The sequence below is a fragment of the Hyla sarda genome, chromosome 8, assembly GCF_029499605.1.
Source record: "Hyla sarda isolate aHylSar1 chromosome 8, aHylSar1.hap1, whole genome shotgun sequence".
Lineage (NCBI taxonomy): Eukaryota > Metazoa > Chordata > Amphibia > Anura > Hylidae > Hyla > Hyla sarda.
The window spans coordinates 87,719,404-87,744,016 of NC_079196.1; the positions used below are offsets into that span (position 1 = coordinate 87,719,404).

At 39.9% G+C, this 24,613-nt stretch overlaps 1 protein-coding gene across 4 annotated transcripts in view; it reads left to right on the forward strand.

The window, feature by feature from the left end:
• Nucleotides 1-24,613, forward strand: part of ERBB4 (erb-b2 receptor tyrosine kinase 4) — a 1,050,606-nt gene that overhangs the window by 688,158 nt on the left and 337,835 nt on the right. For all 4 annotated transcript variants that reach the window (XM_056534264.1, XM_056534265.1, XM_056534266.1 and 1 more), the window contains one exon: nt 12,335-12,460. In XM_056534264.1, coding sequence (XP_056390239.1) covers nt 12,335-12,460 — 126 coding nt within the window. The remainder of the gene's footprint in view (nt 1-12,334; nt 12,461-24,613) is intronic.

The following is a 24,613-nucleotide window of genomic DNA, read 5'->3' on the forward strand; positions in this document are numbered from 1 at the left end:
ATCTCACTACTACTACCCTCAGAATTCCCACAGGTCTTCCTCCATTGTTCTATCAGTACTGTAAATGGCATGAGGTAGATTAGAAGCCAAGTTAAAACTTCTGCATTGGTTCTCTAGTTACACCTCTGCATATGCAAAGTATCTCTTTAGGTGAAGAAAAAAAAACTGAAATCGGTAATTTATGAAGAGCCCTTTAATATATATATATATATAAAAAAAAAAAAAGATCTCAATTAATTTTGGCATTACATATTTATTAAAGGTACTGCATTGTAACCTCTTACAGTATATGGCAAAATATATGTTCTGTTTTATTTTTACATCTAATATGATGTGGTGGTAGAGTTAAACTACCACATAGTATTATGAAGAGTCGTAGTCAGTCTCGTGAAGGTCGTGTGCAGCACTTGCCCTGACTTCTATAGCCGGTCTCCTTCTTTGTCTATATTAATGGAGTTCCCTATTAATATTAGGCTGACACTTGGTCTGTTGCAGTTTATTATTTACTTTTCCTTCTCATCGTTGGCAAGAAAGATTAGAAAAGCAGCATCTCCATCTTCTCGGCATGAATGAAGACACTGCTATTTACCTCAGTTTAGTTCTTCTCCCTCCTGGCAGGAGAACCATTCAAAGTCAGACTTTTGTTTTCAGTGCCTTTGTCAAATGGACCTGCTCTGAGACATTGTGACAAAGTGATCCTGTCTGTCACATTTTGGTTTGTACCACAAGTTCCATGTACAATAACTTTCTATTCTACTTTTCATCCATTCAGATACCTTCAATATAAACATGTAGATTTGTTGAAAACCAGCAAAGTATTATTAATAAATCACAGAATCAATGCATCACCATTACTACTATCAACTACATGCAGGAATTTAGCTGCCCTATAGCAAACTTTAAACAGGGCCCCATTTGACGCTGATGCTTGCCACTATTATTTTTCCTTTAAAAAAAAAAAAATACATTTTCTGTGGAAATAGAAAGTTGTTTAATTTTTGTTGAAACAAAACTTTGCGCAACTATATTTTAACCAACCTCATATACTTATACCATACAAAATCACCATCAAATTCCGGACATGCTTTGGATTTTCAAATCTGCAGCATACCTTCAGAGAAATAAATATATGGAGATTCTTTACATCGATTCATCCATTGTTCAGTTCTAATGCAGTCAAATAATATTTGAGGTATTTGTAAACCTGGTCCTATTCAGGGGCTTGCTTTAGGAATCACAGTCATAGAAAACAATGTAGGATGGAATGGCCACATGATCAGATGCGAGTGACAGTAAGGGAGCAATAACCTTCAGGCCCTCCTGTCCATGAGTTCAGTGGCCATGTTAATGTAACTCATTGGGGACTCACTTTCTTATTTTATTTCTCCTGAATCAGTACGTACTGTACGAAGCAGCAGAATAAATGGAATGTTATTCTCATGAGGACAAGCTGCATTGTAAGGTATCAAGGCACGCATGACATTGAACTGATTAGAGAAATATTATTTATACTCGCACGGCTACTGTTGAATTGCTAGGAGATATCACACGGTGCTCTGGCAGGCATGCAGTAGGTGTTGAATACACAATATTGGAGCCTTTTTGATTGTAAGGTTGTAAATGTAAATACCAATCCTTAGAACTGTTTGTTGCGTAGAAATCACTGCATCTGTAACTGATTTGATGTGGATGCCAATGTGTAAATATCACTAAACCTAGATGTCATCAGAAATATTCTTCCCATTATGATAGGGTGTAGCTTTGGATGGCCTTTCACAGTAACTAGGCCAAAATTAGATTTTGAGGGGAAAAAAACGTACACCACGTAGGTGTACGTACTATTTACACTTATGAGAGCTGGACAAAAAAAAAACATACACCACCTATGTACACACAGGTTACACTTATGAGAGGACAATAAGCTATGCAACCTGTATTAGGCACTGTAATCAGGTGAATATGGCTTTTCTTCCTCACCCTAATTGACCCCTGTTAGCTTTACAGTTGTACACCACTGCAGCAGTACAGAATGGCTGTGTAGTAAAGCCCAGTACAGTATTATTATGCACTAATAGCAGGTGACAATGGCTTTTAATGCTCTGCTTAACTGGCCCCTATAAGCTTTAGAGTTGCTGTACACCCCACTGCAGTAGCAGAGTCGCTGTGTATTACACCCAGAAGTTTACTTTCTCTCTCTCTCTCTCTCTCTGCTTTTATGCAGTGATTTGGGATTGTGGTGAATCACTGCTGTGAAGCTGTTTTTCTGTGCAACACACACAATGTTCAATCTCTCCCTGCAATGAAACGCTCTCTGAAATAAAACATTGATGTGACTGGCCACAAGATGTCTGCCGATTATATAGGGCTGTGACATCACAGGGGTGGCTGGCTGCTGATAGGCTGCATCCTGCATGTAATTCAGGGTCATCCCTCCTACCCTTGTTTCCGCCTTCCCAGGATTCCTTGCCCCATGTCCTTACATGTGGATCCACCATTTTAGATGCCCTGGAGCCTGGACTGCACTAAATGGAGTTTAATTAAGTGATTTGTGTGATCGAATCGCAGCGATATTCCGATTTGTTGCAAAGCAAATTTTTCCTGAAATTCGTAACGAATTCTGATTCGTCAGATTTCATTCGCTCATCCCTAATGACAGCCTTCAAGCTAATGGCCCACATAATTCCAGCTTCATATCGTCAGAGGGGATTGGGGCTTCTTATACCTTGAAATTCAGCTTCTGCTTCCATGCGCTTTGCAGTGTGGTCACTGAGCTGAAATATAGAAGGTTAAATCCCTCATTTTGATTATTACAGCACGCTGCCCTCCCTTTCTTCCCCTAATACAAACCTGACATTTCAGATCTGTACAGCCCAGTTACTCGGAAATCAACTGTGCAGAGCAATGAAGAAGGTTTCAAAGGCTGAGTGATCATGAATAGCCCAGTGTATCTCAGCAGGCTGGTGTTCAAGGGGTCCCGAGGTTACAGCTAGTTAACCGGTGCCCTGTTAATCTGCGGCAATCCTCGTTCCTGCTTGGGAAAATGGGAATAAGAACCATGATGTATTATGACCAGTAGATGTCTGATCTGTGCAAAGTCTGATGAATGTAAACCTTATGTTTTACACTTGCTTTTGTAAACACATTTCCAGAAGAAGGTAACAGCAGAGTCAGGGATCCTGCTGCGGCAAAGTTCAAATCGGTCCATTTGTTTACATAATTTTCAAAGAAGCTACCATATAGGATGTGACCAATGGATAGGATGTCTGTAAGGAAAAGAGCAGTATTCACAAGCACCAACAGATTAATGATGGAACAGAGATAGGTCAGAATAGGGCCCTTTATAACTCTTGCCTTCTCATGGATGTTATGAGGATTTATCACTCAAAATGCTCAGTATATTTCTTCGGTAGAAAGTAAAAAAAAAAAAAAGTGTATGTCTTTTAAAGGGGACCTGTCAGGTCATTGGTGCATTGGTGGTCATTTTGGCTCCATTTACAGTAGGTGATGCCCTTGGTCAGGTTCAAACTCAAGACCAAAACCACATCCCAACTGTGAAGGAGGATGGAGGCAACTTTAAAAGGGAATTAAAATAATTAACCAAAGAGATACATTATTGGGGGATGCAACCAGAGATACATGTACACTCATAGACACATGAACAAACACAGGTGCACACATATGCACACAAAAATACATATTTACGTACACTACAGGCACATATTACAGACACAAACAGCTCTAATGGGAACTTAACTCCTCTCTTGCTGCACACATTCTCAAGTTACAGGACCAGGCTTTGGATGGAGATTCAGTCTTTTCTACTTCTATCCCTGTCTGCTTCATGTGTGGACAAGAGTAGAAGATATGGAACTTTCTAAAGTTAATAACATGGCTGGCCCAGGGCCATGTTAAGGCTTCCCACTTACCAATGGTAATTGTCTAGAGCTGCAACCTTCTGGTAGTCAAAAGCAGCAACAATATCCATAGTTCATGGATTGCATATTCATTTCATGCGTGAATATTGTGTTTTGTCCAGATGAGAGGTGTAAGAGGTAGAGCTGCTGCCAGGCCCTGGATTTTGCAGGATTCAACAAGTGACAACCGGTACAGTAAATAGAATGCCTGTGACAAAAATTGTATTGTATTTGAGACAGGTTTATAGGATGCTGAGCTAACTAAGCATTCTTTTATGAGAAAGAGTATAACCCAAGACTGGACCACAAAATCTAAGCAGTCATCTCTATATAACATATTTACCCCTTCTTAAACCATAATGTATATGGTATGTTACATTTGAAGAGGGTGACATTAGTGTTACCACCATTAAGTGTAACCATTATTCACAGTAAGGCCCACTGACCATACTGGCCTTGAATTACAACACTAATTGTAATTGTTTTATCTATTTTTAAGTAATTTTGAAACTATTTAGAGCCATTGAAAGAGATTTTTAGTGATTTTACTGCAAGCATTATGCCTTTGGGCTTGTATTGGTAATTTCTCCCAATGTGTATTGATCACTGGCTGTAGCTAGCAACATTCACTTGTTAAATTAAGTCATTGATTTTTATGTTTATTTTTGCATGAAGAGCCTTTACGACAAAGCTTCCAATATGACTAGCTCTCTCTGAGGCTTTTCTGGCCAATGTCCTGTGCCATAGTTTTCCCAGGTGATACAGAGAATTATAGGGTCAACTTAAGGCTAGAAGCAAATTTAGTAACAAAATGACAGAAACCACCACAATGACCTATATGGCTATAGGAAACAGTATTTCTATTTTAGCATTTTTCATCATTTGACACTAAAACCATGAATTCTACAAGATAAGGTATAATACAATCTTATGGTACATTCACACGGATGGATGCGCATCATATTTTATGCTTTGAATCCACCGACAATGGACCTTACAGTGTGCCTGCATCTGTGCCTGCTCATACCGGCAATCCACCGCTACGAGCAAACATGCTGCAATGTGCCAGTCACGGAGCTCATGCGCAGTACACTCGCACACATCAGGGCTGCTCTCAGCCTAGCTTGGGGAGCAGGGGCAGATGGCGGGATGTGTGCATGTACACAGCTCGTATATCGCAGTGTGTCTGCTCATAGCGGTGGATTGTTGATGTGAGCAGGCACAGATGGAGGCACACTGTAGGGTCCAACGTCTGTGGATCCGCAGCATAAAATACGCTGTGGATCGTACATGTGATCGTACGCTAAAACTGTTTTCCATTCCACATTGGCTCAAAAAGAAATTTTCGCCTGCAGATCCATAGCATTGTGCACAACATTGGCACGCAACAAACCTCCAACACCTGTGTAAACCCAGCCTCAGTAGCAATGGCAACTTTAGCTGTCTGACTAGGCAACCTTTTGCCCAGGTCCTGGTATAGAGACAGATCCTGCACATTTTGTCTTATCACAAAAAGCACACCTTTTTTATTGTTTTGAAGAACTTTCACATTGAGAATTCCATTCTAGACACAAATTTCTGAAATTCCTTTTGGGCTATATTTAGGGAATATTCCCTTAGTTTCTAGCTTTATGTCAGTTATATGACAGATAATTTTTACACATATATACTATATCTGTATGACCTCATTTCACAGTGTTTTTATTTATTTATTAGTTAATTATGTCCTGTTTTCATTGTTCTTTGGCTTTGGTAATGTATCAATATGTACATTATCAATATGTATGTCTATGAACCCACAAGGCTACTTACTCATTGGAATGGGAGCTACCGGGGACTGGGGTGGGTAAGTGTCATTTATTTTTGTGTAACTGTCCAAAAAAGTTTGGAAAAAATATCACGGCACTCGGATCTAGCTATGTTCGAGCCCAAATATCCTTTTCAGTGAAAGATTTCTCCTGTTTTAACACCAGTGATCAACAGCAGGGGGAAGCACAGAACACATGAAATAGAAAATAATGGCCATGTCAGGAACCGATTGATGCTTAAAACTGAAGCTTTTAATCTTTCCTAAACTCAGTCCCAGATTAAGTGTCTAATATCTCTCAGATATTTATTCTATTATAAGCTTCTTTACAATGGTAACAGAATTCCCAATCATATGTTTCTTAGAAATGATGCGGATCCCTGAGATTAAATTAATATACAATAAGAAGGAAAAACTGCTTATACATGATCTGGTAGGTAATAAAACATAACCTGATTTTTTATTATCAATATTAAGCTACAGCAGCTTTAATTTACCTTATACAGAAAGTAATATGGCTTTGAAGCAATTGGAATATTAATGCGCTTGATTAAATATAAAACTGTTTATTGGAGCGGAAAGGGATTTTAACCACTTGTTTTTTTTTCTTCCCTCCATAATGCTTGAGATGAGACATGTTAGCAGACAAATTGATTCAGCGTTGATGTATTAAATATTAACTGCAATTTACCATTAATGTCATGTTTAGAAAAGTGTTCAAAACGTGTTTGAAGTTATTCTGTGTTCATTGTCACTGTTTTATATTTTATGAGCCACTTCTGGTGTATAAAGTCTATAAAGTTTAATAAAATGTTTACAGTGCTCTGCGCAAATCTCATCCCTGTTCCTTTCCCTGCAATGTTCTAGGAGTAGGTCTGTTATATATATATATATATATATATATATATATATATATAAATCCAGATTTTTTTTTCTTATATTGTGGCAAGAGCAGTGGAAATACAGTATATAACAAAGCTAGCAAAACTGATTCTTTAGTTTCCTGATAATGCATGATATAAACATCAAATGATCCAAGTATGTACAAGTGGGTCCTAATTTAATGGCACACATAGGAGTTCTATTTTCCTTAGTTTTGTGTCACAGAATGTGCAACTCTGCCCATCCTAGGACACAAGGGAGGAGGAGGGGCAGCATAAAGCACACAAACCCTCAAGCACAGTCTTAAAGGGGTACCCTCAAATCAACTGATGCCAGAAAGCTAAACAGATTTGTAAATTACTTTAATTAAAAATGTTTAATCCTTCCAGTATTTATCAGCTGCTATATGCTCTATCGGAAGTTGAGTTATTCTTTTCTGTCTGACCACAGTGCTCTCTGCTGACACCTCTGTCCATATAAGGAACTGTTCAGAGTAGGAGCAAATCCCCATAGCAAACACCTCCTGCTCCGAACAGTTCCTGACATGGACAGAGGTGTCAGCTGAGAGCTGTGATCAGACAGAAAAAAACTACACTACTTCCTCTGTAGTATACAGCAGCTGATAAGTACTGGAAGGATTACATTTTTTTTAATAGAAGTAATTTACAAATCTGTTTAACTTTCTGGCACCAGTTGATTTGAAAAAAATTAATTATAAAATGTTTCCCACCGGAGTACCTCTTTAACCAGTATGCCCTCCGCCCATTCTCCACTCCTGTAACAACGGCCAGGACCCGTGGCTAATAGCACGTGGCACTGATTGCGGTGCTGTGCGCTATTAACCCTTTAGACGCGGCGTTCAAAGTTGAACCCCGTGTCTAAAATGAAAGTAAACTGCTCCCGGCTAGCTCAGTGGGCTGTTCGGAATCGCCGCGTCGAAATCGCGGCATCCCGAAAAGCTGTAGGACAGCAGGAGGGTCCCCTACCTTCCTCCTCGCTGTCCGATTAGCAGGCATGAGCAGTCAAGCGGCAGAATCATTGATCAATGGGTTCTTATGAGAAACCATTGATCAATGTAAAAGATCAGTGTGTGCAGTGTTATAGCCCCTATGGGAGCTATAACATTGCAAAAAAAAGTGAATAAAGATCATTTAAACCCTTCCCTAATAAAAGTTTGAATCACCCCCCTTTTCCCATTTAAAAAAAAAAAAAAACAGTGTAAATAAAAATAAACATATGTGATATCGCCGCGTGTGGATATGTCCAAATTATAAAAAATATATCGTTAATTAAACCGCACGGTCAATGGCGTACGCACAAAAAAATTCCAAAGTCCAAAATAGCGTATTTTTGGTCACTTCTTATATCATGAAAAAATGAATAAAAAGCGATCAAAAAGTCTGATCAATACAAAAATGGTACCGCTAAAAACTTTAGATCACGGCATATAAAATAAGCCCTCATACCGCCCTTAAGTAAAATTTTCCTGCCTGTAGTTAGGATTTTATCCAGAAGTATGACAAAATAAAACCTATATAAGTAGGGTATCATTTTAATCGTATGGACCTACAGAATAAAGATATGGTGTCAATTTTACCGAAAAATGTACTGCGTAGAAACGGAAGCCACCAAAATTTACAATTTCAATTTTGTCATACAATAATTATTTTTTCGATTTCGCTGTAGATTTTTGGGTAAAATTACTGATTTCATTACAAAGTAGAATTGATGGCGCAAAAAAAAATAAGCCATCATATGGATTTTTAGGTGCAAAATAGAAAGGGTTCTGATTTTTAACAGGTAAGGAGGAAAAAATGAAAGTGTAAAAACGGAAAAACCCTCTGTCCCCAAGGTGTTAAATGGGCACTGTCACCAACTTTATTTTTTGATATGTTGTAGCACTTATGTACTACATATACTTTTATAATTTTTTTTTTTTCATTAAAAAGTTTTAATTTACATTTAAAAACTGCTACTGAAAAAGGACTGATTTTGGAGTGGCAATCAGTCCTTTTTCAGTTAGGCTGCACTCGCTCCCTGCCTGTCAATCAGACAGGTGGGAGCGAGCGCATTGGCTCCCAGGCCACTGGCTGGGAGGCCACTCCTCCCACACATCGCTGCTGCCGCCTTGTTGCCGCCGCTGTCCCTGCACGCCCGCTGCCGGATTCTGCAGTAACTGCAAGTGTAATGAGGGAGCGGGGTATGCGGGGCGGGGGGGGGGGGGAGGAGGGAACGGGCTAGTGCCATAGCGGGGGGGGGGGGGGGGGACGGGCTAGCAAAAATAAATAAATAGGATGGTGGGAGCTACCCTTTAAGGCCCTTTTACAACAGTTTTAAAGTGGTTATCCAGGAAAATAAAAATAAAGCTAAGATCATCTGAAAACAGCACCACACATGTCCCTCAGGTTGTGTGTGATAAAAATCAGCTCTATTTTTTTTATCCTGGATAACCTTGTTACTAGAAATATTTATTTCCAATAATTGTCCCATGAAGAAGGGTGAGCAATTATCTTATGAACGAGACCAGCCACATGACTGATCGAGCCTTGTTAAGGCTTTGAAAATGGGCACCATCACTGAGACTGGCACTCTCCTCCTGCAGCAAGTACACCTGTCTGAAAGGTCTCTTAGAAATCAAAGTTTAAAACTCCCAAACTCAGTAGAGAAATTTAGCCAAACCCACCAATTTTGGTAGGACCGGCAGGCTGGCTAATGTGCATGGGGCCTCCCATTTCTTCCACTGATGAATTTGGTGGAAAGAAGGATCTGGTTTGTTGAATTTTAACTGCCTCTCAGATAATTTATCCTTTCTCTCTTTATTTAAACAAAGTAAAAGCTTGGCCAAGCCGAGTGTTCATGTGTATAGTGGGACTGGGAGAGATGTTGGTTAAAAAAAACTATTGGTCCTACATGGCTAAAAAAAAAACTATTGGTGCTACATAAGGAAGTTGACTTAACCCTTTAATAAATGGAACCTTGTCTGCTATTACACTTATATTGTCTGACTATTTAAAGTAGGATACATTATATGTTTGAGTTCAATAATCCAAAGTATAAAAGAGTGATCTTTGCGAAGAAAAACACTTTATTCTACATACAGGTAAAAAGAGCTTTGGAGTAACGTCTGAACATTTTTACCTGTACGTTGAATCTTACCTGTATGTTTTTTTGCACAAAAATTGGTGAGTGCCTTGCCCTATTCTACTTCTTTGGATTATGAGACTGTGCTACTGTGTTTTTCTAAAGATTGAGCAGTGAGCACCCTGCAGTGCATAAGTACTGCCGTGTTTCCCCGAAAATACACCCTAACCCGAAAATAAGCCCTAGTTGGATTATCGGGGGGGGGGGGGGGGGGGGGCTGCAATATAAGCCCTACCCCAAAAATAAGACCTAGATCAGTGGTCTCCAACCTGTGGACCTCCAGATGTTGCAAATGTTTACAACATCTGGAGGTCCACAGGTTGAAGACCACTGAACTAGACAATGCCTGGGCTGCAAATATTAAAAAACAAACTTTAACTTACCTTCGTTCTCTGTTCCCGCGTTTCTAAGGAACCGGCCTCACTGTCCTCCGCTGTTCTTGCTGCTTCCTTGTTTATTTGGCAGGGCGGGAGAGAAGCTGCGCTCGCTGGTGACATACAATTAGTCCCCCGATATGGGGTGCAACACTTGGCTGATAAACCGGCGGGGGGCTGGCACGTTGGGGGGCCAACCTGCCGACCTGTGTTGTTGCTGTCTCAAGTTGTGGCAGGATACATGTTTTTTTTTGGTTGTGCCAACTCCTGTTCCTCCCCACCTTGCATCTTTGGATTCTATTTTAGCTTAATGCACATGTACTGTATCTTGTTTAAGATACTTGTTACAGTACCTGCTGCTGTCCTGTCCTCTCTCTTTATTATTCTAGAGAAGGACATTGCTATATTGGGTGCAGAGGTAGCCATCACACTTAGGTCCTGTAGCTTAAGGGTCCCTCTGCAACATACAAAAAGACATTAGTACTATACAGTTAATTGCAAATGGAAGGTAGGGTCTTGTTACACATTTTTCATTGGTGTCAAGGAGCTTTAAGCTTTGCACTATTCTGGAGAAAATGTAACCAGACTCGATTTTTTTCTGACATTGTGATGTCAGAAGTCCTGATTGGTGACAGTCCAGATGCTGAGACCCTCTTGAGTCTGGACATGTTTTTACTTGGCACCTTTCATCTTTATTATTTAGTTTTACCAATCCGTAGGGGTCTCAGCACCTAGACCCACACTGATCTAAACATCCAACATGTCTATATGTCAGACGTTTGTTAAACAGATAATTACCCTTTAAAGTAAAACTGCTTTTGTGAAAAATATTACAGTTCCTTTAACCTGTAGCTTTTACATGTATTTATGTGCTGCTTCAATGGAGCAAAACATGCTGAACCTTCTGCTGTGTGAAATGTTATGGTGCATTTGAGTGTAGCCAAAATGCAACCTATTGAGTTCCCTAATAGTGATCTTTATCTCAAACAACTTTATAGCATTATTCCTCATCCCCATCCATTCTTTTTTATGCACAACTCTAACCACCCATACCCTTTAATTAGACTACATTTGACTCTGATACCTGAAACAGCCTTTTTATTGACAGCATTAGGGTACATAGAAAGAAAAAGTAAGAATGATGTTGTTCAAGATAGACGTTTAGAAGTTATATTCTAACATAAAAATGGCTGCCCCTGATGCAACCAAGGAAGACATAAGATAAAGGATTTCTGTATGATATCTCAAAGATAATACATATTAATGTGGTATAGAATACATCAACCATGAATAGAAACAATAAGAATATAAAGGTAAAATAAAACCTAACCCAAAAAATGTTTAATAAAAAAATTAGAAAAAATTAAAAAAAAAGTTGAGAAGCTGTATTAGATTCACTGAACAAAGATTACCACGGTACAGAGTGTTCTAGAAAAGAAGCTTGTATTTAAATGTTAAATTCATTCCTCAATTAAAATCCTTTGTTTTCTGCTAAGTGGTCTTCTAAGTACATCTCCGGTACAGATCAACATCTGACAGCAAAGCAGACTAACAATTGTATCTCAGAAATGTCACTTAATGTCAATCGCATACGGAAAACAAAACATTGAAGCCAAACTCAACAAATATTTTCTGTACCCATTCATGTGCTTTCAAAAGCGTTCCTGGCACACAACTCCACATCAATAACAAGCAAACCTATCTTTTTTTTTCATTTATATATTTATTTTTACATATCTTTAATTTAAAAAAAAATTAAATAAAGCCACGAGTAAAGCACAACAAAGATTGCAATTTGGGAGCCAATACAATCCTCCATACAAGCAATCATCTCGCTTCATTGTCTTGTCTTGGCAGAGACCTACATTTGAAATGTTCTTTATTGTATTCTATGTATTTCCTCATACCTTTTATTTCATAAGATTATTATTATTTTTTTTTTGTTACTGAAGAAAGCATCAGGAGAAACGACTCAGTTATTGGTCTGCTGCATGTGGGAGTAAATAAAGTGTGATTATGTGATGAGACTGCAAGTTCCCTAATACATAGCAAGAGGTTAATAGACCTGACACCCAATTTATTGTTCACCTTTCTTGCTGTGTAAAGTGTGAACCACACACAATGGAGGTCAACAGAATTGCAGGTGTCTGGTACAATGGATCTTAAGGATGGTACAACTATTATCAGTTCATATTCTTTTTGTTTGTCTGTTACAGAGATTCTAAATGGAGGAGTGTATCTGGATCGAAATGATTTCCTGTGTTATGCCGATACCATAAACTGGCAGGACATCGTCCGCAATCCCAATGCTACAGTGATCCCCATGAACAGAAATCCAAATTGTAAGTGTGCATCATATTGCAATTGTCTTATTGCTAATGTTTATATGTCAGGTGAACATTCCAGCATAGCTAGGGATCATTTTAGAAGGGAGAAATATACCTAGTATGTAATTACTGGCTTACCAGCCAAAGGACTGCAATATAGTGAATTATCTATGAATTTATACTGTAGAACAGTATCCTTTAAACAGTCTTGCCACAAAGTAAACAGACCCAAACAGGTAGATATCACAGGTCAGTAGTATTGAGTTTATTGTAATAATTCCCATACAGCAATAAGTTCTGCTTCCAGCATGCAGTATAACAAAAACATCCTTCACATCAGGTTCTTTACATAATCATAAAATTCTTAGCTTCTCACGCAAAACTTGGCATGTTCAGTCCTAAAGTCAGTATTTTTGCTGCAGTGTATCAGTATACAACGTACAACCACAGACAAGCTGATCTGCTTCAGAACTATTCCTCTCTGCTGCTGCTCTCTGGCAGTGAGATCAGGTTCAGGACTGCAAGACACCACCGAACCAGAAAATCGGAGTAACTTTCCATCCAGAACCTTCAGTAACTCCCAAAATTTGGACCCAAACTCTAGTCTCATGTAACTTAGGCAAGAAGCCTCAGTGATGCATACCTCTCATCCATGATTTTTCTAGCTGTTTGCTTATAATACTTAGGCTGGGTTCACACCTCGTTTTGTACTTACGACTCCCGTATACGGCTGGGAGGAGGGGTGGGCGGGGCTTAATCGCGGCGCCCGCACTCAGCCGTATAGGGGAACCGTATTTAATGCATGTCTATGAGCTGACCGGAGTGAACCGCAGCCTCCGGTCGGCTGCGTTTTCAGCCGTATGCGGTTTTCCGACCGTAGGCAAAAACGCGGTCGACCACGTTTTTGCCTGCGGTCGGGAAACCGCATACGGATGAAAACGGTTCACTCCGGTCGGCTCATAGACATGCATTAAATACGGTTCCCCTATACGGCTGAGTGCGGGCGCCGCGATTAAGTCCCGCCCACCCCTCCTCCCAGCCATATACGGGAGCTGTAAGTACAAAACAAGGTGTGAACCCAGCCTAAAAGGGGTTATCAAGATAGCTACTTTTCCCCCCAGAAACAGTTCCATTCTTGTCATCGGGTTGTGTGTGGCATTATAACATGTCACCATTTACATTAATGAAACTGAGATGCAAACCAACACACGACTTGAGAACAAAAATGGTGCTGTTTCGGAAAGAAAGCAGCCTTTTTTTTATTTCTAATTATGGATAAGGCATTTAACCACTGCATTACCAACTACACTATACAATTGGGTTAGAACTAAGAACCAGGACTACGTTTCATCATGAGATAGTTGCTATTAGACATAGAAATAGATAATGGAACTGAATAACCATGTTTAAATGTCTCTGTACATCTTGAAGGTACACCGGGTGCAGAAATTGTTGACTGAACATAGCAGCTGACCATTCACACATAATTCTACCAGTTTGTACAGTACATTTTGGGGAAAAAAATCCCTTTATTAAAGGGAACCTGTCAACTGTTTGATATTTCTGGAACCATGGGCACCATTCAAAAGCCACAATGTACTATGGTTTTCTTTGAGACACAGCGGCTTTTCAAAGAAATCCTAGTTTTCAATATGAACTGGAAGCTTAGTATAATGTCAATGATGTGGCTCTATGCTACTACAACCCACCCTGCTGGGCTTGACTGACAGGTCTCTACTTATAAATACATATTAATAGAACTGTCAGTTAAGTACAAGGGGCATAGAGAAGTTAATAGAAAGCCGCCTCCTTGACGTTTTGCCAAGTTTCCAATTTATTTTTAAATTGATGAGTTTTCTAAAATATTGCAACATTTCAGAGTAAATCATAGTACATTTTGCCAAGAGTGCCCATGCCTGTTTCATGCTGCCTCTTAGTTCAGGTAACATGAAACAGCTGACTGGTACCCTTTAAGCTATTTAAGAAATGACCAGATACTGGAACCTGCCTAACAAAAAACACTACATTGCTTGTGGAACTCTGTGTCATAAACTTACCTGTCCTTGATCCTTAACTGCTTTTGAATTTTTCTCCCTAAGCTGGATGATAGGTGCAGTAAATGGAAGTTTCACAATTCCTATCTGCATAATGTCTGAGATATACAGTTTTGAAACCACACAACATTAATTAAAGGGGTACTCCACTGGAAAACATTTTTTTTAAATCATCTGGTGACAGAAAGTTAAACAGATTTGTAAATTATTTCTATTAAAAAATCTTAATCCTTCCAGTACTTAGCTGTTGTTATGATCCACAGGAAGTTCTTTTCTTTTTGAATTTCCTTTCTATCTGACCACAGTGCTCTCTGCTGACACCTCTGCCCATTTTAGGAACTGTCCAGAGCAGGATAGGTTTTCTATGGGGATTTGCTCCTACTCTGGACAGTTCCTAAAATGGACAGAGGTATCAGCAGAGAGCACTGTGGTCAGGCAGAAAGGAAATTCAAAACTAAAAGAACTTCCTGTGGATCATACCAGCAGCTGATAAGTACTGGAAGGATTAAGATTTTTTTAATAGAAGTAATTTATAAATCTGTTTAACTTTCTGTCACCAGTTGATTAAAAAAATAATAATAATTTTCAGTGGAGTACACCTTTAATTCCCTGAATAATGCCAGGATTTAGTACCACATTTATAGATTTCAAACAGGTCTATAAACATTTCTTAGGCTAAGTTCACATTGCAGTTGAGCTGTGTCCCTTTAAGGGCCCGTTCGGCTCTTTTTCTGCACCGAACAGTCCCAAAAACCAGTCAGAGCACAATGGACTCCACCAGGTCACGCCGAATCACATTGACTTCATTGAGGACCGTAGAGGATCCAGTAATTTATCAGAGTTTAGCGGAGAAAACAAAATAGTGCATACACTAATTTTTTTTATCTGCTAAATGTCCGTCATTCCAATGGACTTGCCAACAGAGCTCCGTATAACAAAGCCCAACGGCAATGTGAAGGAGCCCTAAGAAATTTTTTTTGTTGCATCACAGTTTTAAAAAACACTGCCTATTTATTTGATTCAGTTGTAGTTCATTGTTGCTTTCAGTTCCATCATTGTTTACCACCATTAGAAGCCATAGTGTAACCATAGTATAACCATAGTGTCACTTTGACAAGTCTTACACCTGTATGGCCACTGCATGGCCAGGCCAAATATTCAGCCAGTAGAATAAGGGCTCATTAACATGAGCAGATTTCGTTTCAAACCCACAGTGGATATCCTGCTGCGAGGAAGTGGCTAAGCCTCCGTGCACTACCCGCAGCAGATTTTCGCAAGTGGAATCTCTTCTGTTGGAAATCCGCTGCAGACCCCATTGAAGTCAATAGGGTCTGCTGCGGATTTCAACAGCAGAGATTCTGCTGGTGAAAATCTGCTGTGGATAGTGCCTGGTGGCCCCACCCCTTTTCAAACTTGCAGCAGGAGATCCGCTGCGGGTTTGAAAATAAATCTGCTCATGTGAATGAACCTTAAAACAGGGAAGGTTTCCACTTAACAACTGCAAACTGAAATATTAAAGACAATGGAAAGTTGGCATAGAAAGTATACTATTACATAGTGTAACTTTTATTAATGTAATGGAATGAGAAATATCAAAATAAATAAAATAAAAAACTACTTTGAGAACCAATAATCTACCATCCATTGTAAAACCAGCCTAAATAAAGAGCCAGTTCATTGTGTAGGGAAGTGAGCAATATTTTTTTTCCACTTGGCATTAGGCCTTCCACCAAAAGTATCCATAGAAATGCATTTTTGCTTCCAAGTTACCATGTTCATTAGAATAGGAAGTCCGTTTCTAATATACATCTTACTATACCAGTTGCTATGAAAGAATATATTAGTTCTAATGTTTGTAATCATATGTTAGGATGAAGTGGGTCTCTCTTCGCTGGCTACAGTGACAAAGATAATGAGAAAACATTTCCTCACTGGACAAGTTCATCCCAGCTCAGATTGTTTCATTATTTCATTATATGACTCCATTAGGAATGGGTAAAATTTCTTTATTACAGAGTTAGAACTCTTAGCTTGTGCCTTGGAGTGGTTATTGTTGCTCTTCGTCGACAATGACTTTCAAAGGTTGTTGTTGTTATTGCCAATAACATTGCGTAACGACTCTTACGCTGGTTAATGGTGCTTCGAGTGGCAGGTTTCTGCAAGTGTCCGTACAACATTTTTGTATTTAGTGTATGAAGGTGAATTGAGAAAAGCAGTAAAGCATTTTAGGGACCTGCTCTACCAGAAACATATTGCACAGGAGCTCTGAGCATCCACATAATGTTCCATCAAACAGCTTTGCAGTTGTAATTACTGCATCCAGGCACAAAAAGATAGTACTATGTTATGAATAACCAAGGCAATAGGAAAACCTGTAGTAAAGCAGGAAGGTCTGAATTGTGGTATACCCAATTTTCAAATGTCCTTAACTTGAATATCCACACAACTATTGTATAGCTTATGGCAGGAAGATTGTGTATATGTTCTTGTACTCGGGTTGTATTTTACCCTTTTCTTTGTTATATATCTTTTTAGTATAGTTGGGTGTCAACTTAAACATATTTAAACAAGCTTCTGCTGGCTACTCTTTCTGAATTGTATTGTTGAGCTTCTGATGTATTGCTTGTGGCCTGGATTACCCCATCAGCCTTGTGATTTTGGACTAGACGTACTCTCCTGGACTCTGGACATTTTATCCCCTTTCCAAAGGATAGGGGATAAGATGTCTGATTGTGGGGGTCCCGCCGCTGGGACCCCCGCGATCTTCCTGCAGCACACGCATTATGTTCGTAGCTGCGTCTCCAGGCTCGGAAAACGGAAGTTTTCGGGACTGGAGACATGATGTAACACCATGCCCCCCTCATGAGGTCACGTCACACCCCTTCCATTCATGTCTATGGGAGGGGGCGTAACGGACGTTTTCCGAGCTGGAAATGCAGCTCCGCACAAAATGCCAAAATGCGGGTGCTGCAGGGAGATCGCGGGGGGTCCCAATGGCAAGCCCCCCCCCCCCCCCCGCTATCAAACATCTTATCCCCTATAAAATGTCTAAAACCGGAATACCCCTTTAAGTAGTTTCAAAGTTGTATTAAGGCTACAGGAATATTACATTTATCATGACGTGTGGTAACCCATGATAACTAACAGCTAAAACCACACTCAGATTTTGCACTAAAATAAAAGTGCATAAAATATCCCTTTTTGTTAAAACATGCCTGCTGGTGTTAAAATGCTCACAGAGGTATCAGATGACTCAATGGATTAGTGATAGTTGTAGCCAGCGGACAGCAGGCTGTATACTCAGCTACTTACAGGCTGCCATGAGAAATTTCGGTGCCCCTTACACAGCTCAAGGTCTTGGCCCCCCTCTTCCACCACGTGGCCCGCCCCCCGAATACGCCCCCAGGGCCTGTCCCTGATCTTATTTTATTTTCTAATTATATACTTCTAATTAGATCAAAGCAGAGTGCAGTGCATTGTGCTACACAGTATTTTACTGCACTGCACCCTGCTATATTCTAATACACCCTAATCTAGTTACTGTGAAACTTCCCTAAAATTCAACAATAATGCCACATACTGATCATACAGAGGTCGATACTAGCAAGGGCTCTGCAGCCATTATAAGGGATTACAGTTACATTTACTGACTCACAAGCTACGTCTTCTTTGATCAGAGGCCATCATGAAGACTCGTCTCCAAAGAACCTGCCAGACAAACATTTTAGGCGCCTTTCTTCAATACAATGCCCACTTCTTTACAGACTCCTCATGTGTATGGCTGCACACATTAATAGTGCCCACTTTGTGCCTCTCTGTGCCCCTGTATATATATGTACACCCCTCTGTGCCCCCCTATATATTAATTGACCCCCCATATTGGTGCCCCCATATATATATTTAATAACTCCCTCTTGGTGCCCCCATAATATATTTAATGACCCCCTCTCCCCCCTCTGTGCCCCCATATACTGCTGTAGGCAATCCACAGACATACTGCCTCCAGCCATATATAGGATGCGGCTGCAGGCAGTATGTCTGTGTACCGGCCAGTTTCCGTGGTCCAATCACTCCTTCTCTAGTCTGGGGTAAGAATCTACAGCTATGGCCTATGGGTCATAGCCAGGGGCGGACAGACAACACTCGGGGCCCCTGGACGAAAAAAATGTATAAGTGATTATATACAGGACCATATGGCTTTAGATATCAGCTGTACACAGGATAACAGATAAGTGTATAACATATAAGTGATTACAGTTACATTTTGGGACTCACAATTACGTCTTTTCTGATCAGCAGTGTCCTCTTTCCTTTTCTTCTCCGTCCGGATAAGACCGCCATGTGGATCTCTTAACATCTGCTGGAAAAACATGTCAGACTCTGCATTTTTCCAGTGCCTTCCCCTCCTCTACACAATCTTTCCATCTATAGACCCACAAACTGTAATAATGCCCTCCTTGGTGTCCTGCACAGTAAAATGGCAGGTAGGTAGGTAGCCAGGTAAATAGGCTAGGTAGGTAGGTTGATCAGGAAGCCAGGTATGTAGGTAGGTGACAAGACGGGAAGGTAGGGGGCTAGCTAGGCAGTTAGGCAGCCATGTACGAAGGCCAGGTACATAGTTAGATAGCCTGGCATGTAGGTAAGCAGTTAGGCATCCAGGTATAGCCTCCCCTTCCCTATAGGTATAGTCAGAGTCCCCCCCCTTTCCCTATAGGTATAGACAAAGTCCCCCCCCCCCTTTCCCTATAGGCAGAGTTACCCCCCTTGCCCCATAGGTATAGGCAGAGTTACCCCCCCTTTCCCTATAGCCCCCCTTTCCCTGTAGGCAGCTACCCCCCCCCCCCCCTCTCTTCCCCATAGGTATAGGCATAGTTAAAAAAAAAAAAAGAAAAAAAGATTCTCACCTGAGGTCCCACGCATGCGATCTCCTTAGCAGCAGGGGCCCGCGTCTTCTCCCCTACACAGTACAGGCGCCGGATAAGTGACATTATCGGCGCCTGTACTGCGTGCTGCGTGGGGGCGGAAGTTACGTCTCAGGTGCGGCTCACACAGAGGGGATGCCTTCTCCTGTATGTGCATGTATCACACTTATAGGAGAAGGCAGCGCTGTCTGCTGGGGATCTGGAATGAGTGTCCCGGATCCTCAGTAGCGGCGGCGGGCTCATTACCCGGCCGGGGTCTACTTACTGCGGGTAGTGAGAGGGGTCGGTCATGGAGCCTGGGCCTCCCTGGACACCGGGCCCCGTACGGGGGTACTGCCTGTACCCTCCTGATGTCGGCCCTGGCTACCTATGCTATGTTTTTTTTATTAACCCAGGAAATACAGTTAACTTGACGTAAAAGGCCTATTTCACATTCACTTTAAATTATATAAATGCGTATTTATGCTAAAGCTATCTACAGAAGTACAATCTTTTTAAATGAACCCAGACAATCCTGGTAATTTAGCATAAAATGTCTATTCCACGTTCACTCTTAATACTATAAACGTGTAATTTTGTTAAAATACAGGTCATCCTACCGCACAATGCTTTGGTCAACTTGCTTTGTAGTGTAAATAGTGTAGTGTGATAGCTTTCTACGGGCTTGTTGTGCAGTCCCACTGCTGGGATTTGTAATGCAGCAGCTGGACACAGTAATGTGGGTCACTTAGGTCAGCTCACTGTACAATGCTTGGCTCAGCTTGCTTTGTATTGTATTTGTGAGTTTTTTTTTGGGATCAGTAGTTCCACAATGAGTTCTTCTGTGCACTTCTAACTGCTCAGCTTTTTCTCCAACATGGTGGCCTCAAAACAGTACATAGGGTTTTATGAGTCTCATAAATCCGGCCGTGTCCTGTCTCCTGATTGGCCTGGGATCTGTATGCAAACAATCACTGGCTAACCTGCGATCATGTGATCTTTCTTTTAGCTCCAAAGTATGCTGGGCTACTCTGTCTGTGTTCCTACAATCCTAAGTTGATTTGGTGCCAAATTGCCATGTGTTCCTCATCCCTTTTCCTATAATAGCGCCGTTGCCAAGCTTGTGTAAGCCGAGCCTGCACATATTTTTTCTGTGTACTGCCATTTCACATATCATAGGCAAATACACCGAATAATAATTAAGCACATTTTATCAACACCACAGATGGGGTGCCAAAGTAAACACCTTCAGGCCTTATCAGTATATTGTAGCCTATATGATAAAATACTGAGCTAAGACACTTTTAAAGATTAATTTACAGTGGACAGTTATTTACTCTGTAAACATAAACATTTAGATTAAATATAAGTATTTAGATTAAGATGATCAGATTTCTTACTTAAATACCATTGAGTGACCTAAAGACGCTTTCTTATGCGTCTCAACTCAATACAAAGGAGGAGTACGCTGGGCAATAACCTTATATAATTTTGCTTCTGAAAGCCATTTCTGAATATATAGAAAATGAGCTTTCTGGAGATTTACATAAGTTACATTTCTGTAATAGATCAGCTGGTGGTGAGGATGGCGTGTGATTATATATTAGGAGATGCAGATGGCAAACATACTGCACAAAGAAGAGTAAAACATGATATACAGACTAATTTATTATCTGCAAATGCATGTCATATTATAGCGGGAACATTCTCGGCAAACTGTTCGCTTGTCAAATGGCTGTTTGCAGTTGAACCCACAGCTTTTCAGATCCAATTAGTCACAGAAAAGGCAATCACAGGCCGGGAACAGAACCTTCACAATTGTCTTGTCTCAGGAAGGTTGATGATGTTGTATGGGGGATAATAGGTAATTCACAGCTAGAAAATGTCCACTGATTTGTCTGACACAAGGGTCTAATAATGTAAGAGGTCCCGTCTCTTCTAACAACCTCCACCCTCTCATTTTATGTTCTCTCTTCGTCTTTATACAATCTACTGTATTTAGAATTCCCAGGATAATATACATTGCCCTAAATACCATCTTTTCATTTATAACGCAGCAATATAAAACATGACAGTTAATAAAATCTACAGGACTTCCTTGTGTGACCATTTCCTACCGCATGGCTATTTCCTACCGGATGGCTATTTCCTACCGGATGGCTATTTCCTACTGGATGGCTATTTCCTACTACCGCATGGCTATTTCCTACTGCATGGCTATTTCCTACTGGATGGCTATTTCCTACCGCATGGCTATTTCCTACCGCATGGCTATTTCGAGGCTGGATGTGACCTCTAGCCCTAGTATTTTCCAAGTTACAGTAGTGTTGTAACAGTACATGTATAATGTGTCAGCACATGTTAGATCACCGATGGCAGTTCAGAGCAATGTGTAACCTTATCAGATTATTGCCAGGGAAAAGCATTTTATAAAGTAAGACACAACTGGACAAACCATTGATATTGATAAAGTGCATATGTCTCTATAACCACGTTATAAGGCAAGGATACTTTAATCCTAAAAGGCAATGCATTGTCAATAGATGGTTCTGTTTGGAAAATGTTCTTCAAAGTACCATGCATTATTCAGGCATCATTCATAATAACCATAAAACATATGGTCTATGCCTTTTGTATCTACCTTTTATTAAATGGCTTAGGTGAGTCTACAATATTTTAGCATTTTTTAATTTCTAATTATTTAAAGGGTTTTGAGTTTGATGGCTTATCTATAGGAATGGACATACATATCAGATTGGGGAGGGGTCTAATTGCCGCATTCCCACTCATCAGCTGACTTAAAGTCTGCAACCCCTTTAATGTTTACGATGCAAAGCTGCGTACATTTTGTAGTTGCAGTACCTGGTGTTGCACCTCAATCCCATTCACTTTAATAGGACTGAGAAGCATTTAGCTGCAATATCAGGCACAGCCAATATAAAACCTACAGAACTGTGTCGGGTAAATAAAAAAGTAGATGTGGTCCCAGTAGGAGTACTAAAGATCTTACCAGTGGATGTAACAGGAGCCAAACATTCACTCATTTGAAATTGATGTCCTATTCTAAGAATGCGCATTAATATCAAAGTCCTGAAATACCCCTGTAAAGCGTTCCTAGTCCAACCCATCTGCTGATCCAGAGTGCCTTATGCAAGTGTCCCAGTTTAGTTTCCCAATCTTTCAATGTTCTGCAAGATGCAAGCAAGACAATACAGCTGAAGAAAAAAAAACTATTGCGAGGGTCTCCCCGGGATTATAGACTAGAGGATACATTTCTTTTTATATGAGACTTATTCTTTAGAGGTACATCTTAAACCAGGGTATTTAGCAGGTGCCTAACATTAGGTGATATATCGTACAAGCAGACCAGAACCAGATTTTGGAGTGCTGTACACTGTTTTCTCTTAATATCTGCATTATCCAAATAGGCGGTGAGATAAAATGTGTTTTTCTGAAATTCTTGGAAAACATTCCCTCACACTTTAGAAGTTGTATACAGCATTCTGAATCTGGTTTGGCTAAACTTGGGAAAGTAAAGGTGGTTAAGGGGATAGAGGATGCACATAACATTTACCGGTACTATATAATTGCTTACAATATGTGTGATAGATGTAATTATTATGTAATTGAGGTAATTATTATGCAATCTCAGGATAGTACTTGAGCAAGGGTTATGTAAAATAGATAATAATGTCCTGCATTTTAACACTTTAATAACCTCTAATCAACACTTCAGTGTGACTCTGATGAGATAAATGCCAGGAGACAAATACATAGTGGAATATCATCGAGTGTAAAGGCCCTTTTACATTGGCCAATTATCGGGTAAATAAGCATTTTTAGGATGGCTTTTGTAAAAGTGACTCAGGAATTTTTGGCCTGTTAGTTTAACCTCTGTTGTAAGTATATTGTTTGGGGTTTTTCTAAGTAATGCTGTTTTGGAGCATCCCAAAGAAAATAAATTTATTACTCATATCAGCATTAGTGATGAGCGGCATTGCCCATATTCAAATTCGCGATATTTCGGGAATATATAGATGAATTTTCATCCTATATCCGTTAATTTTGCGTATTCGTTATATTCGCATATTCACATATGCGAATATTCACATATCCGCATATGTGAATATTCGCATATTTGCGTATTTGAGGAAGAAAACAGTGAGGGGGTGGGCAGCTTTACTATTGGTTGCTAGGGATGTTGTTGATTACCTCTGACAAGTGTATTTGCATCATTCTAATTGGCCCACAAGTGAAAAGAAAGAATATGCAAATATTCACATGTACGAATATGTGCAAAAAAGTGAATATTCATAATTTCAAATATTTAGCGAATTTATTTGCAATATTCGCAAAAAAATAAAAAAATTTGAATATTCATGCCCAACACTAATCAGCATGGGTTTATAAGGGATTAGTCCAACTAACCTGATCAGCTTTTATGAGGAGGTGAGCTCAAGACTGGACTGGGGTGAATCGCTGGATGTTGTATATCTTGATTTTTACAAAGTATTTGATATGGTGCCACATAAAAGGTTGGTGCATAAAATGAGAATGCTTGGACTGGGGGAAAATGTGTGTAAGTGGGTAAGTAACTGGCATGGGTCAGTTTTGGGTCCTATTCTTTTTAATATATTCAGAAATGACCTTGTTGAGTGATTAATAATACCAATCTGTGTAACCTGATTAACACAATAGAGGACAGTGCACTGATACAAATGGATCTTGGTAAGTTGGACGATTGGGGTGAGAATTGGAATATGAGGTTCAACACTGACAAATTGGGCATAGATATACATGACAAAGACAAAATTCCACCACATATATCATACTGTGTACAAAAACAACATAGTGGATCTAGAGAGGGTTCGAAGATTATCAGAATTAGGGTTATTTATTTTAGAAAAAATATGGCATCGGGGAAACCTACTTACTATGGTTAAATATATCAGGGGGCAGTACAGAGATCTCTCTCTACAGATAGTAAAGAAGGTGTCTACACTAGCTGATACAGGGGTTCTTTACTGTAAGAGCAGTGAGACTATGGAACTTTCTGACAAACTTATTAAAAGAGTTCAAAAGGGGCCTGGATGCATCTCTAGAGAGTAATAACATTACAGCTTATGGATACTAGATTTATGGGGACAGAATGTTGCATGGGATAAATGTAAAGTTATGCATCTGGGTACTAATAACATGAATGCATCGTATGT